General features: G+C 43.9%; 1 protein-coding gene across 1 annotated transcript; it reads right to left on the bottom strand.

Annotated features, from left to right (window-relative positions):
• Positions 1–3,304: 3,304 nt before the first annotated feature.
• Positions 3,305–15,568, bottom strand: KLF17 (Kruppel like factor 17). Its single transcript, XM_027624588.1, has 3 exons — positions 15,407–15,568; positions 4,825–5,680; positions 3,305–4,477 (listed from the first exon to the last, which is right to left on the bottom strand). The coding sequence occupies exons 1-3, from the start codon at positions 15,488–15,490 to the stop codon at positions 4,233–4,235; spliced, it is 1,185 nt and encodes a 394-aa protein (XP_027480389.1). The 5' UTR covers positions 15,491–15,568; the 3' UTR covers positions 3,305–4,232.
• Between the last annotated feature and the right edge of the window lie 840 nt (positions 15,569–16,408).

Raw genomic sequence — 16,408 nt, 5'->3', positions numbered from 1 at the left:
TGCATGCCAGAAATAAAAATTGACAATATGTAAAGGAATAAAACAAAATCCAGCAACCAACTATGTACATTCACAATTGTCTGGCATCCAGTACAAAATTATCAGCTATTCAAAGAAGCAGGAAAATAAGGACAATTATCAAAGAGAAAAAATAATCATTACAGACTCAGAAATGACAAACATGATGGAACCAGCATCTGAGGACATTAAAACAGCTATTTTAACTATGCTTCATATGTTCGAGGGAGAGAAAAATATGAGCATGATAATGAGAGAAATAGAAAATTTTAAAAAGATCCAGATGGAATTTCTAGAGATGAAAAGTACGGTATCTGAAAAACTGAGAGCAGATTATACTGCAGAAGAAAAGATCAGTTAGCACAAAGACATCTAAAATGAGAAAGGAAAGACTGAAAAAAATGGACTGAGCATCAGTGGCCTGTGGGACGATAGCAAACAGTCTATAACATGGGCAGATTCTGTGTCAAGAGGAGAAGGGGAGGGGGACAAAAACTTGACAAAACATGGCCAAAAAATTCCAAATTTTATTAAGACTATAAACCTTTAGATGGAAGACACTCAATGAACCCCAAACAGAATAAACAAAGTTCAAAACCACATAAAACAAATCACTATATGGCTTAAGAACATAGACACAGGGCAAAAACAAAGAAAGACAAATTCACCAAAATTCGGGATAGTGGTTACCCCTACGGAGGATGAGGAATGTGGTCAGAGGGGAGCACAAAGGCTTCAAATCTATTAGTATGTGCTCTTTTTGAAGTGGCATAAAGGGTAAATAAGTTATTACTTTAAATTGTATATAAGCTTTTTTGCACATGATAGACATCAACAATAAAAATATAGAAAAATAACTTCATCCATTCTCCTTCCATGTCACTTAGAACACAAGCTATAAACCTGGGAGTTATCCTTGACCACTCCCTCCCCATTCACCAAGGTTGATTTTATCTCTTAAATCTTTCTGCTACTCTCCACCTACACTGCCACACCCTGTCCAAGCCATCTTCCACTCTCGAACACTCCCTTTCTTTTAAGCAGAAGCCATTCTTTTTTTTTTTTTTTAAGATTTTATTTATTTGACAGAGAGAGCACAAGCAGAGGGAGAGAGAGGGAGAAGCAGGCTCCCTGCTGAGCAAGGAGCTCGATGTGGGACTCGATCCCAGGACCCTGGGATCATGACCCGGGCTGAAGGCAGCCGCTTAACCAACTGAGCCACCCAGGCGTCCCAGCAGAAGCCATTCTTAAGCAGGACTAATTCTCTCTTCAGCTTGAAGGTGTCAATCTTGCCCCACTTGCTATTGATGCAGAGATAAGTAAATTGCCCCAAGGCCACATGGCCAGGAAAGGGCGGGAGGCAGGATTCAAAATCTAATCTTACTTGGGAGCCCACAAGGTCTTTACCCAAGCACTATCCTGCCTGGTGTTGAACAAGATAATACTGGAAAAGGCTTAGCCATGGCTTGCCATAAGCTAACCTGTAAACTTTTTCTCTTCCAGTAACTTCCTCAGCTCTTTATCTGCCTCCTAGTTAGTCCTTACCTCTGAGCTCAAACCGTATTTCCAGAGGGAATGCCTTCCTAAGCCCCTTGTGCTGTTACAGCCAAGTCCCTGGTATTTGTCCTCACTGCACTCTGTACATGTCTATCATCCTTCCTCCACTAGGTTGTGACCTCCACAAGGGCAGCGGCCCATGTGGCCCCCCCCACTGTAGTGTATGTGGCACACCCCTGCCCACTCTGGCTCCTCCCAGTTTCATTCCTTGGTGAAAGTGAAGGGTCACCAACAGACCTCTCTTTTATGTTCCAACAAGCAATCTCGCCTTCTGACCCTACCAGCAGGGATGTGTGTGAGCCACAGGGGATGGAGAACAGCCCTGGCCCATTGAGCTTGAAATGTCCTGCCTCACAGAAGGGACCCAGTGCCCAGGGGGGAATGAAAGAAACTTCAGGCACTGGAGACCTGGGGCCACTCACTGGGTCACAATCGAGTACCCCTTGCCCTTATTTATCATATCCACTCCCCTCACTCAGAGTTTGGGTGGAAGGCACCTGAATGCCTGGCCCAGGTACCCTGGGGCCACTAGGGGAACAGACCAAGGTGGCCATACAGGAGGGGGTGAGGGTGGGGATGGGGGTGACAGGCGTCTCCACATCTGTGGGACTTCCTGGGGCCACTAGGGGAACAGACCAAGGTGGCCATACAGGAGGGGGTGAGGGTGGGGATGGGGGTGACAGGCGTCTCCACATCTGTGGGACTTCCACAATGCCCAGAATAAATTTGAGCCCCCAGAGGTTTGGCTCCTCTCTTTGGCAACACTGAGTACTTTCAGAATGTTTAACTGTGGTTTTAATGCCCCACAGCAAGGCACTGTCATGCTGTGTCCTTAGTGTCCAACACAGGACATGACAAAGGGTAGACATCCAGGAAATGGAGGTCTGGCTAACCCCCATGAGTCCTTCAGGTTTGACTCAGGCACCTCCTTGAGAAGTCTTTCTTCCCTGACACACCTTTCCATTGTCCCTGTGCCCCCTACCATGAGTCCCCACAGCAGCGATGCTCTTTTTAGTGGGCTCAAAGAACATTTGTCGAATGAATGGGAGCTTGCTGGTTGATTCTTCTCTGAGCAGTTGTGTTGGTCCAGGAATCTGTCTGGAACTCTTTTCTATTAATTTACCTGCTCAGTTTATTCCAACATTTAAGGGATTACTAGATGTTACATATACTCACTGAGCTCAATGGTGACCGCCCCCCCCAGAAAGCCTTTCTGACCTTCCTGTTTAGGTGTTCCTACTCTCCGTGGCCACCATGCCTAGGTGGACTTCTCAGCCCCTAGACCAAGATGATCCCTTGGCCACAGGAACTGGACCTGATTCATCTCTCTGTGGCCATGACCTGGCAGGGCTTGGCAACACCTGTAGAAGATATCGTCTCTAGAGTAGAGAGATTCTGGCTGGGATCCCAGCTCTGCCACCTGAGTTTGGGCAAGTTCCTTTCTATTAGTTTGCTGGTGAGTGGAATGGTTGGCTAAGAGGTCCAGAAATGAGACTCAAAACTACCTGAGTACCCAGGATAGTCATTATGCCCTCTACCCTACAGAAGGAAAAAGGGCAGGACAGGGCCTTTAATACCTGGTATTTGGTAGTCCAGGTACCTGGGCTCAGTTAGGGGAGGAGAGGAAGTTACAATAGGCTTTGTCCTTCTCTGCCCCAGTCTAATGTCCTCCACCCCCAGATCACCTAGAAAACAGAGCCTAAAACAAGAACTAAGTACTGATGTTTTATTTGAGAGGTGCAAACCCAGGGCACTGAGTGAGAAAAGGGAAGCAAGGCAAGGAAGAACTGACAGTAATGCAAAGTGATAGCAATTGGGTCCTGCTTCATGACAAGCCTTGAAGAAACACAGCAGGTGTGTCCAATGGCTACTTGGGTGATCTCCCCATTGGTGGAACTGTTTGGAGAAACAGTGCCTTGCAGCAATTGAGGAAAAGGGGGGAAGAAGGTATTTATCTGCCCGGTTCTCTCCCATCTCCCATTAGTCAAATGTTATCTCAGGAGAATTTACTACCCCACCCTTCTGGGTTGCTAATAGCAACTTGAGATGCCAGATTCCATGCCCTGGCAGGGCATTCCATCCAAGTCTGGAAGCTAAAGGAGAGTCAATCTCTGGGCATGTGGCTGATGAGTGCCAGAGAGAATTTGATTCAGTACATAAGATGTGTCCAAAACAGTCCAATACTGTTTTTCTCATTTACCAGATAAGGAAACATGGCATAATGATCAAACCCCTTTTCCAAGGTCACATGGCTAGTAAGTGGTAAATTCAGGTTTTAAACATAGTTTGGCTCTGGAAACTATAGAAGACCAAGATGAGGAAGTTGGATTTTATGTAGCAGGCAAAGGAGAGTCACTAAAGGGCTTCAAGCTGGGGAGTGACACGAGATAAAGAGCTTTTTGATAAAGCTCTCAATCTCTACTTTCCTTCAGTTTCCCATGCGGCCAACCTTGGCAAAATAGGTGCCCCAAAGAGGTGAAGGCATGCAAGACAGTTTTGAGGAGTCTCTGACTGGGTCCAGGGCTCATATAGGCTTTAACACCACCTCATAATCTTTCTCTGTCTTCATCTAAGCCTATACCTACTGAAGACTAGCTGGGTCAGAGGCAAGCAAGATCAGGGTAGAGAAGCCAAGATGAGGAGAAAGGGAGATTGGCCTAAAGACCAAGAGCAGGAGGACCAGCCATCTGTCCATTGTTGGCCTGTGGGTCTGGGGATCCTGGTGCCTGTCGATGAATCCTCTGGTGTTGCCTGAGATGGTCAGATCTCATGAATTGTCGACCGCATTGATCACATCCATGTGGTCGATATCTGGTGTGTATCCGCGTATGTCGTCCAAGCTCATCAGAACGGAAGAAAGACCACATACAGCCTTCCCACATGCATTTATAGGGCCTCTCACCTGTGGGGAGGTGACAAGGAACAGAAGAAAATAAGTAGAAGAATATGCCAGCACATGCATAGGAAGGAGTCTGACTCTATTGAGGAAGAGCAGTCAAAGTTGAGAAACCAAAGGAAAACCAAGGGAAAGCAGTGAGGAAGCAACACAATCAGCAGCCCATGATTTTGGCACGGTCACACTGGACGGTGGGAAAGCAAGTTGGTGGTGCCAATATAGCTTGACCCCAAGCTTGAAGGATGACAAGCTAATCCCAAGCCATTACAAACCAGTGGTCTAGCACAGATTTAAAGCCCAGAGACTCCTCTACCCCACCCAACCCTACCCCACCTATCTGACACCTCATTCACCTGTATGTTTGCGTTGGTGACTCACAAGGTGGGAGCGCTTAGTATAAGCTTTTCCGCAGCTTTCATATTGGCAGCAGTAAGGCCTTGAAACCGGGGATCTCCTCCTGAGAGCCCTTTCCTGGGCCCTGGAGTTCCACTCTGCTCTCTGTGGAGCACGCATGGGCTGTTTGGGTAAGGGGTCTTCCTGGGAGCCTGGCTGGACGAGAGAGTGCTGGGATTCTAAAGCCAGAAATGATGGGGACCCAGCTGGGTTCATCCTAAAGTCATGGGGTTCTCTAGGGGGCAACATCTGAGTCAAAGAAGGGAGCATTGCCTGGGCCTCAGTAGAAGGCATGGTTGGGGCCAATAACATTTTAGGTGTTAAAGAGTCTCTGTTAGAAGGTACTGTTGGGGGGCCAGAATAAGGCATTGTTGGCACATTGATGTGGGATGTCATTGAGATTCCACTGGGAGCTGAGACTGGCGGCCCACTGGGGGCCATCCTTAGATTCCTAGCAAAGGTCATGGCCACCCTTGGAGTACTGGGCTCTCCTAAGGGCATCATCTGGGGCCCCTTGAAAATCATTATTCCTGGCTGGGAGGAAAGCAGTCCCTCACAGTAAAACATCTGGGAAGGAGTGCGAGTCACTTGGGAGCAGTAGCTCACACCATGCTCAGGCAGTGACATACTGAACTGTGGCCCCATTTCACTTGCATTCTGCCTGGGTGCCTCAGCTAAGGCCAAGGGGATCCTCTCCAGCTCTGTGTACTGAAGGAAGTGTTGAATGCCTGATGCGCCATCATTCCAAGAGGTGTGCCCTCCACTGCATCTAGGAGGTGGAGACGTGTCCAAGATGGACATTGACTTCTCAGTATCCTTGAAGAGAGAGAAGTGAAATTCACCCTAGTTCAAATTCCAGTTCCCCATGTCCTTCCTTCCCATCTCCAGACTCCACCCTAATCCAGCCTCCAATATCTCTTGCCTGAATTATCCTGCTACCCAACCATTCTCCAGTTTGGACTTTTTAAGATGCAAGTCTAGCCGATAGGAGCACAGTAGCAGCCTAAATGTGACTCATGCCATTTTTCCTCCTTGTCATGATTTTGTTTATTTCATAAAAAGCAACGAAGAGAGCAAATAAAATATTCCACAACCAAAAAAAAGAAAAAATATTCCACAACCGACACCTTCAGCAAAACTCTGAGAAAACCTTCACAGATTATCTTTAAGTGTGAGGGTAAAAGAACATCCAAAATCAGCCTAAGTGCAGAAAGCCACAAGAGTAAGAAGACCTGAGGGTTCAGAGGGGTCATGGCTTTAGCAAAACTTAGAAAGCATCTGCAAATATTTACTTACAGAAGAGGGTCTCAGCTGAGCTGGAACTGCTGTGGACAAGTCTGAGATCAAGCACTGGAGGAGGGGAGGAAAAGAGGCAGGCTTTTTTTTTTTTTTGAAGATTTTATTTATTTGACAGAGAGAGACACAGCGAGAGAGGGAACACAAGCAGGGGGAGTGGGAGAGGGAGAAGCAGGCCTCCTGCTGAGCAGGGAGCGCGATGCGGGCCTCGATGTGGGGCTCGATCCCAGGACCCTGGGATCATGACCGGAGCCGAAGGCAGATGCTTAACCAGCTGAGCCACCCAGGCGTCCCAAGAGGCAGACTTTTAACAAGGAAGTCAAGAGGCGGTATTCCTGGATGACTGACTGGTATGAAGGGATGTAAAGAAGAGATTGGTGGTGGAACCTCTTGAAACAGGACAGGATCCAAGAATCATATTTTTTAAAGTTGTTCATCACTGTAGCATTAGAGAGAGCTCTTGAGCTAAAAACTGGGGCCCCTTGAAAATCATTATTCCTGGCTCCACTACTCCATAACCTCCCATCTACTCCTCCACTGTGACAGTCCAGAAAAGACCAATCCATTCAAATATGAAAACCAAAACATAAGTAAAAAATACAGTGTCCATAAAAGATACTAAAACACCAACAGAAATTGAAGATTGCAATCTCAGGAAAGAAAAAATGGGGGCGCCTGCGTGGCTCAGTTAGTTAAGCATCTGCCTTCAGCTCAGGTCATGATCCTGGGGTCCTGGGATGGAGCCTGCTTCTCCTTCTCCCTCTGCCCCTCCCCCTGCTCGTGCTTGCACGACTCTCTCGCTCTCTTTCGCTCTCAAATAAATAAATAAAATCTTTAAAAAAATCACCAGAAAAAATGTTGCCACAGATCAAGGAAAAATGAGCAACATTCACACACACACACACACACGAAAAGAAAGCAAACTTAAAGCAATTTCGGCTTTTACACCAATTACAGAAACACCACAGAGTAGAAATAGGGGAATTCAAAGAAGTTACGTCCAGATAATAGGCTACAAGTTATATTAGAGGGGAGGGGGGGACAAAATAAGGATCAGAGGGGCTTCTGTGGTGGTGGCAATGTTTCATAGATCTTCACTTTGTACTCTTCCATTAGGCCATACACTTATATTCACGTCTCTGTTTGAGTGTTATTTTTCATTAAAATAGTTTTAAAATAATATTGTGAGAAATCAGGATTTTCAGCAAGTGAAAAATTCTGTTATAAAAATCAGAGTAAAAATCAATTAAAAATAATGGTGAATTTAAGTAAGAAATATTCTATAAATTTTTCCCTCCTAAGAGGGAATTTACAGCTATAAATGCTTATAATAAAAAAAAATCTCTAATCAACAACTTAGCTTTACACCTTAAGGAACTAGAAAAAGAAGAACGAACTAACCCCAAAGCTAGCAGAAGGAAGGAACTATTAGAAAAATATCAATGAGGGCGCCTGGGTGGCTCAGTTGGTTAAGCGACTGCCTTCGGCTCAGGTCATGATCCTGGAGTCCCGGGATCGAGTCCCACATCGGGCTCCCTGCTCAGCGGGGAGTCTGCTTCTCCCTCTGACCCTCCCCCCTCTCATGCTCTCTCTCTCTCTCAAGTAAATAAATAAAATCTTTTAAAAAAAAGAAAAATATCAATGAAACCAAGAGTTGGTTCTTTGGAGAGATTAACAAAATTGCCAAATCTTTAGCTAAATTGATCAAGAAAAATATGAAAGTGAGGACATTACTACCAATTTTACAGAAATGAAAAAGATTATGAGAGTACTATGAATAATTTCATGCCAACAATTTGGATAACCTAAATGAAATGGATAAATTCCTAAAAAGACAAAAACCTACCAACACTGAATCATGAAGAAATAGAAAATCTATACAGACCCATAACTAGTAAAGAGACTGAATCAGTAATCAAAAGCCTCTAGGACAAAGAAAAACCCTGAACTTGATGGCTTCATGGTGAATTCTAAACATTTAAAGAAGGATATCAATGCTTCCAAAATTTTTCCAAAAAATTGAAGAGGAGGGAATACTTGCTACCTCATTCTCACATTGCCTTGATACCAAAGCCAGACAAAGACATCACAAGTAAAATAAACAAAAGGCCAACATTTTTCATGAATATAGATGCAAAAAAATCCTCAAAAAAAAATTTAGCAAACCAAATCCACCAGCATATTTTTTTCCCACCAGCATATTAAGCAGATTATACAACATGACCAAGTGGAATTTATTCCAGGAACACAAGGCTGATTCAGCATCTGAAAATCAGGGGGTGGGGGGGGCAGGGCAGGGCAGAAAAAGCGTCTGAAACAATCCAATACCCTTTCATGATTAAGAAAAAAAAAACTCTCAAAAAAAAAACCCTCTCAAAAAACGAGAAATAGAAACTTCCAATTTGATAAAAGGCATTTCATTTATGAAAAACCCACAACTTACATCATATTCATGATGAAAGACTGAAGGCTCTTTAAGATCAAGAAGACAAGGATGCCTGCTTTTACCATTTTTATTCAACATTGTATTGGAAGTTCTAACCAGAGCAGTTAGATAAGAAAAACAAAAGGCATCTGTATTGGAAAAAATAGTAAACTATCTGTTCCCAGATAATATGATCTTAAATGTAGAAAACCCTAAGGATTACACACACACACACACACACACACACACACACACACACGTTAGAACTAATAAATTCAGCAAAAGTAGTAAGATTCATTTTTTTTAAAAAGTATTTATTTATTTATTTATCTATGTATTTGAGAAAGAGAGAGAGTACATGCATGTGAGTGGCAGGGAGGGGCAGACGGATAGGGAGAGAATCTCAAGCAGGCTCTGCACTGAGCAAAGAGCCCAACTCGGGGTTCCATCTCACAACCCTGAGATCATGACCTGAGCTGAAACCAAGAGTCAGACACTTAACCGACTGAGCCACTCAGGCGCCCCAAAAGTAGTAAGATTCAAATTCAAGACACGAATAGATACTTTCTAAAGAAGACATCCAGATGGCTAACAGACTCATGAAAAGATGCTCAACATCACTCATCATCAGGGAAATACAAATCAAAACCATGATGAAATATCACCTCACACCTGTCAGAATGGCTAAAATTAACAACAGAAGAAACAACAGGTGTTGGCAAGGATGCAGAGAAAGGGGAACCCTCTTGCACTGCTGGTGGGAATGCCACTCTGGAGAACAGTATGGAGGTTTCTCAAAAAGTTAAAATATCCCCAGTGGAACCACGAAGCTGTAATTAGGGGCACCTGGGTGGCTCAGTTGTTAAGTGTCTACCTTCGGCTCAGGTCATGATCCCAGGGTCCTGGGATCGAGCCCCGCATCGGGCTCCCTGCTCAGCGGGGAGCCTGCTTCTCCCCTGCCTGCCACTCCCCCTGCTTGGGCTTGCTCTCTCCTTCTCTGTGTGTCAAATAAATAAATAAATAGATAAATAAATAAAATCTTTAAAAAAAAAAGTTAAAATAGAACTACTCTATGATCCAGCAATTGCACTACAAGGTATTCACCCAAAGTACACAAAAATAGATTCAAAGGGGTACATGCACCCCGATTTTTTTTTAAAGATTTTATTTATTTATTTAAGAGAGAATGAGAGAGAGCACGAGAGGGAAGAGGGTCAGAGGGACCTCTGGTCCTCTGGTCGATGGACCATCCCTGAATTCTACTCCTGAAACCAATATTGCACTGTAGGTTAACTAACTAAAATTTAAATTAAAAAAAAAAAGATTAAAATTTAACACACAAAAATCAGTTGTTTCTATACACTGACAATGAACTAACTATAAAGGAAATTAGAAAATCAGGGGTGCCTAGGTCGCTCAGTCAGTTAAGCGTCTGCCTTCAGTTCAGGTCATGATCTCAGGGTCCTGGGATCGAGACCCACATCGGACTCCCTGCTCCACGGGGAGTCTGCTTCTCCCTCTCCCTCTGCCTACTTGTGCTCTCTATCTCTCTGTCAAATAAATAAATAAAATCTTTTTAAAAAGAAAATCAATTCAATTTACAATAGCATCAAGACAAATTAAATACTTAGAAATAACCAAGGAGGTTAATCACTGGAAAATACAAAACATCACTGAAAGAAATTAAAGACATAGTAAATGGAGAGACATCTTAATATTCATAGATTAGAAGGCTTTAATAGTTACGATGTCAGTGCTACCCAAAACAATCTGTAGATTCCATGCAACCCCTATCAAAATACCTTTCTTTGCAAGAATAGAAAAATCTACCCCCTAAAATTCATATGGAATTTCAAGGGACCCCAAATAGCCAAAAACAATCTTGAGGGACGCCTGGGTGGCTCAGTTGGTTAAGTAGCTGCCTTTGGCCAGGGTCATGATCCCAGGGTCCTGGGATCGAGTCCCACATCGGGTTCCTTGCTCAGCAAGGAGCCTGCTTCTCCCTCTCTCTCCCTCTGCTTGTGCTCTCTCTGTCAAATAAACAAAATCTTGAAAAAAAATCTTGAAAAAGAACAAAATTGGAAAATTTACACTTCTTGATTCAAAACTTACTACAAAGCTAAGTCATCAAAACAAGGTAATATTGGCATTAAGTATAGACCTATTCACCAACAGAAAGGAATAGAGCCCAGAAATAAACCCCCACACATATGGTCAAATGATTTTCAACAAGGGTGCCAAGATCATTGAATGAGGGGAAAGACAGCCTTTTCAATAAATGGCACTGGTATAACTCGATATCCACATGCAAAAGAATGAAGGGCCCTTACTTAATACCACATACAAAAATTAATTCAAAATGGATCAAAGACCTAAACATAAGAGCTAAACTATAACTCTTAGAAGGAAACATAGGGGAAAAGCTTCATGACATTGGATTTGGCAATGATTTCTCAGATATGACACTATAGGAACGGCAACAAAAGAAAAAAAGAGACGAAGTTGGATTTCATCAAATTAAAATCTTTTGTGCATCAAAAGACACCATCAGCAGAGTACAAAGGCAACCCACAGAATGGGAGAAAACATTTGCAATTCACATATCTAACAGAGACTAATATCTAGAAAATATAGATAGCTCCTAAAACTTAACCTAAAAACAAATAACCCGATTCGAAAATGGGCAAGAGCCTTAACTACTTTTCTCCAAAGATATACAAATAACCAACAAGCAAATGAAAGATTCTCAACATAACCAATCATTAGGGAAATGCAAATCAAAGCCACAATGTGATACCACTTCACACCCATTTAAAATGATTGTTATCAAAAAGAACAACAACAACAACCCAAAGTGTTGGCAAGATATGGAGAAATTAGAATCCTTGTAGTAGGAACGTAAAATGGTGTAGCCACTATGGAAAACTGTATGACAGCCCCTCAACAAATTAAAATAAAATTACTATATGATGCAACAATTCCACTTCTGGTATCTACCTACAAGAACTGAAAGCAGGGACTGAACTAGGTATCTGTACACCCATGTTCACAGCAGCATCATTCACAGTAGCCAAAACATGGAAGCAACCCAAGTGCCCATCAGCAGATGAATGGATGAACAAAATGTGGCATATACCTACATTGGACTATTATTCAGTCATAAAAAAAATAAAGAGGAAATTCTGATATACTTCAAAATGAATGAGTCTGGAAGGCATTAAGCTAAGTCAAATAAGGGCAAAAAATGTATGGTTCCATTTATATAAGATATTTAAGGAAGTCAAATTCAAAGAGACAAAGTAAAATGGTGATTGCCTGCCAGGGATTTGGGAAGTTACTTTTTATTGGTTAAAGAGTTTCAGTTTGGAAGGCAGAGGGGCATAAGGGAAGGGAGGGAAAATGAAACAAGACAAAACCAGAGAGGGAGACAAACCGTAAGAGACTCCTAATCATAGGAAACAAACTGAGGGTTGCTGCAGGGGAGAGGGGTGGAGGGATGGGGTGACTGGGTGATGGACATTGGGGATGGTATGTGTTATAATGAGCACTGAGTATTATGTAAGACTGATGAGGGGCGCCTGGGTGGCTCAGTTGGTTAAGCAACTGCCTTCGGCTCAGGTCATGATCCTGGAGTCCCGGGATCGAGTCCCACATTGGGCAGGGAGTCTGCTTCTCCCTCTGACCCTCTTCCCTCTCGTGCTATCTCTTTCTCTCTCTCTCAAATAAATAAATAAAATCTTAAAAAAAAAAAGAATAACAAATGGATTAAAAAAAAAAAGACTGATGAATCACAGGCCTGTACCCTGAAACAAACAATACATTATATGTTAATTAATTGAATCTAAATTTAAAAAAATAAAAATTAAAAATTAAAAGAAGTTCAGTTTGGGAAGATGAAAAAATTTGTGGAGATTAATTTTGGGGACGGTTGCATAGAAATGTGAATATGATTAATGCCACTAATTATACACTTAAACATGGTTATAATGATATTTGTTATGTAGATTTTACCACACTTTTTAAAAAATGTCTAAGAAAAGGACACAGGGGTTCCCACTGGCCAAATTTGTGACAATTTGAACATCAAAAAGAATAATGACTATTAGTTTTAATAGAATTCTGAACATTGTGAATTTAAGTGAAAATTAAGTGTTTATTATATCTTTCCGGTAAGAAATTAATTTCAAAATCACCAAAAAGAGTCCAGTGGTTTAAGAAAAATCCTACATTACAGAAGAACGCAAACTAATAAATGTAGAAGGAATGGTAGAATTGAAAAATCATTATTTTACAACCCTTAATAAAACTTTTGATTAAGGAAACTTGGTTGACACCGTAGGTGAATGACTGGTAGGGAACTGGGCATTTGGATATATCCAAGATCACGTTACACAGGTTACTTTCTGACCACAAGGCTAAACGTAAAGCTTGAATAGAGAGATCAATCAGGCTACCTTAATTCAAGGGCCAAGCCTAGTGTTACCCAAATGTGGGGAGCTAGATGTGTCTCCTGATGAAGAGGGAGCCCACCATACCTATGAGACCTTCTTACCAACAATCAGGAATCCAATGAAGCTTTAAGGTCTAACTTCAGTTTACAAGTGACACAAGAGCTAGAAGATCAAGCTAACTTATACCATGAGAACGCAATGTGATAAATCCAGAAGGAACAGTCTACAAGACAAAAGTTAGGGTAATGAAAAATGGAAAGTCAGTCAGGAAAAAAGAAAACTATTCTAATTTCAAAAAAACTCAGAGGGGCGCCTGGGTGGCTCAGTCGTTAAGCGTCTGCCTTCAGCTCAGGTCCTGATCCCAGGGTCCTGGGACCGAGCCCCGCATCGGGCTCTCTGCCCTCTCCCACTCCCCCTGCTTGTATTCCCTCTCTCGCTGTGTCTCTCTCTGTCAAATAAATAAATAAAAAGGTTTAAAAAAAAAAAAAACTCAAGAGATGTAACCAGATGCAGTATGTGGTCTTAAAAGCAGATCCTGGTTTGGACATATTAGCGTAAAGGACATTTTAGGGACAACTAGGGGAATCTGAATAAGAATTACATTTAAGATGATATTAAGAATATTGGTAGGTTTGAAAATGTTTGACTATGGAAGGAAATAATTTTCTTTCACCCTAGAAGGGTTGGTGAGAGCCTATCTGTTTTATTCACCACTATATGCAACTAGCATAAAGTAGGCATGTAACAGGCTCCAGATAACTGTCTATTGGATGGGTATTTCTGGGGTGCCCAGCCCCTTTTTCCTCCCTGTCAGTGGTGGCCCTCTTTTATTTTCCTGATCCTTCACAGGCAAACTTCTTTGGAGATGCTTAACATATACACCTTCAACACTGCCTTGCCTAATTACTCCCCCAAATTCAATTTGGCCCCCCAATTTCTCCACAGAAACTGCTTTCATAAAGGTCAACAACCACTTTCATGTCACTAAGTCCAAACACTTGTCAGACCCCTTCTCGCTTGACCTCTTGGGAGCTTCTGAGACTCCTGGCCACTTGTCTGGAAATGTTTTCCACCCTTGACCTTGGGAACACATTGTCACACTTGCTGGGTTTTTCTCCTCTCCTCCCCGGCCCTCCCTCCTCCTCAGTCTCCTCGCTAGGTTTCCCTTACTGGATACTTTCTAGGCAATCTTTCTCATGCTAATGATCCATTTAGGTTTATATTCCACTTATTCTTAAACCAGTAGCTCCAGGGCAGACTTCTCCTGAATCTTCCAGCTGCCTAAGGCTCAGTCCACTTGGATAGCCCAAAGGCACTTCAATGGACTGCATCTAAAACTCCTGCTCATCCTCACTCGCCCACCCACAGGAGTAAAAAGCAAGCCTGTTCCTTCTCATCCTTTGCTTTCCCACAAAATGTCACTATTCTTGCCCAATGGTGCAAGCCAGAAATCCGCTAAGGTGTCCTGGATGGCTCCTTCACCACCTAGATGCGAGTTAATTACCAAATCTTATGGTGTCTACCTCCAAAACATGTCCAAGATCTACTTGGTTTTCTCTTTCTCCACACTCCCCTCCCTAGTTAGGCTGCCATTTTAGTTCTCATAGTACCTTTCCAGCAATTGCCTTGAATTCTGCCCACCTCTCTCAGGGCACTCTTTACAAAATGCAAATCTCATCATGACTAATCACATTTAAATTCCTCAGTGGCTTCCTACTGGCTCAAGCCCCGCATGGTCTCAGTAGACACTCTCCCATCACTCTCTTGGCCTTAGTTCTCAGTCCATCTTTCACTTCCTCCAAGGTAGAAGCTTACTGTCTCTGGTCTCAGGCCCTGCAAACCCTTCACCCAGCCAGTTCCCCAGTTCCAGACCAAATCCTTAGCTGTCTTCTCAGCCTCCTAAATCAACTCAAACACCTCTGCTATTCATTCCTGTGGCCCCTGTTCTTCTCCTTAATAGTAATCTGTACACTTCCAATCATTCAGCTATTTATTAATAAAATGGCGTAATATCTTATAGTAAGCATACCACTGCATTCCCAGGGTCTTGACAAAGGCCTGCCACTTAGCAATGTTTTCCTCCCTGCCTGCTTCCCACTGACTTCCTAACTTTTTCTTCTTTCCTGGATACTCAAGTCCCTTGACAGGGCAGGGCATTACCCCCAGAGCCCAGCACAGGTGCTAATGCTGTGTGAATATTAATTGCATAAATGACACATGACTTATGTCTGCGATCTCCCAACCCTCCCCTTCCTAACCCTACCCCTCACACTTCTAATACCTCAGATTTCTGCTTCCCTCCACCCCCAGACTGCACCCACCCTACCCCCGCCCGCCACGCCCGGCCCTGGCGCTGACTTCTGGACTCACCTGCACGAGCTGGTGCTGAGCCGGCTGCCACTGTCTCAGCCTCTCGGCCTCCCGCTCCATCTCAGCCTGGGATGGGCTGCACATCAGGACCGTGTGCGGGTCCAGGCCCACACCAGAGCACAGCTGAGACGCGCTGCCTCGGCGTCTCAGATCAGGTGTCCCGCCACCACCACGCCACAATCTCAATTGCCTAGCTCTGCTTCTACTTAGCACCGTGCGGCCGGGAGGGGCGGAGCCAAGGGCCGCACCCACAGACCCACCCATCAGCAGCCGCCCCACCCCGCCCGGCTGTGGCGGGCATCCAGGTCCTGCCCGGACACAGCAGGGTCACTAACAGGGACCTCAGACCGTCACCACATCTTGTGTCTTAAGTCTGCCCCCACCCGATTTACCCCATCCACCCTTCAGTCTGAGCATCTCTGTTACACTCAAGTAGGGGTAAGGACACCAAGGTTCCGGACTCCAGGCTTTGGAGACCTCAGAGTGGAAAAACCAGGGCAGGAGGCAGGAGGCAGGCGCAGACTGGGATGTAGGAGACAGGAGAACCTCCACCAGCACCCCACCAGGTCAGAGTTCTTTGTCATAAGCTCCCAGAGGCCTGGATCTTCTCTGCTATAAACGAGGTTCCTCTGTCCCTTGTGTGTACAGACCAAATAGTGCGAGCTCCGTAGCACGCATCTTCTTTCCAGAATACTGAGCCTCCTGTGTGTCCGCACTGTCTTATGGAACTAGGAATACAACGGCAGACAAGACAGAACCAAGGGTCTTTGCTTTCAAGGAATTTTCATGTGAAATGGGCAGACAAATGAATATAATAAAGTCAATAGTTATAATTTTCTTTGATGATGAGTGCCACAGAGAAAACAAACAGGAAAACGTGAGCTGAGGACTAAGTGCCTGAAAGGGACCTCCCCATAGGAAGATTGGAGGGATCTGAGGCAGGGGAGAGCTTGGCCTGCCAGAGGAAACATAGAGGGACCAGGTGACCTCTACCATGTGAGC

The sequence above is a fragment of the Zalophus californianus genome, chromosome 4 (genome assembly GCF_009762305.2).
Source record: "Zalophus californianus isolate mZalCal1 chromosome 4, mZalCal1.pri.v2, whole genome shotgun sequence".
Taxonomy (NCBI): Eukaryota; Metazoa; Chordata; class Mammalia; order Carnivora; family Otariidae; genus Zalophus; species Zalophus californianus.
This window is presented reverse-complemented; position numbering and strand designations above follow the sequence as displayed.

Excerpts from the sequence above, each read along its gene's own strand:
- KLF17 (XM_027624588.1), bottom strand. The coding sequence starts at position 15,490 with ATGTGCAGCCCATCCCAGGCTGAGATGGAGCGGGAGGCCGAGAGGCTG. Across the intron at positions 5,681-15,406 it reads CTCAGCACCAGCTCGTGCAG|GATACTGAGAAGTCAATGTC; the intron begins GTGAGTCCAGAA and ends TCTCTCTTCAAG. Across the intron at positions 4,478-4,824 it reads TCACCAACGCAAACATACAG|GTGAGAGGCCCTATAAATGC; the intron begins GTGAATGAGGTG and ends ACCTCCCCACAG.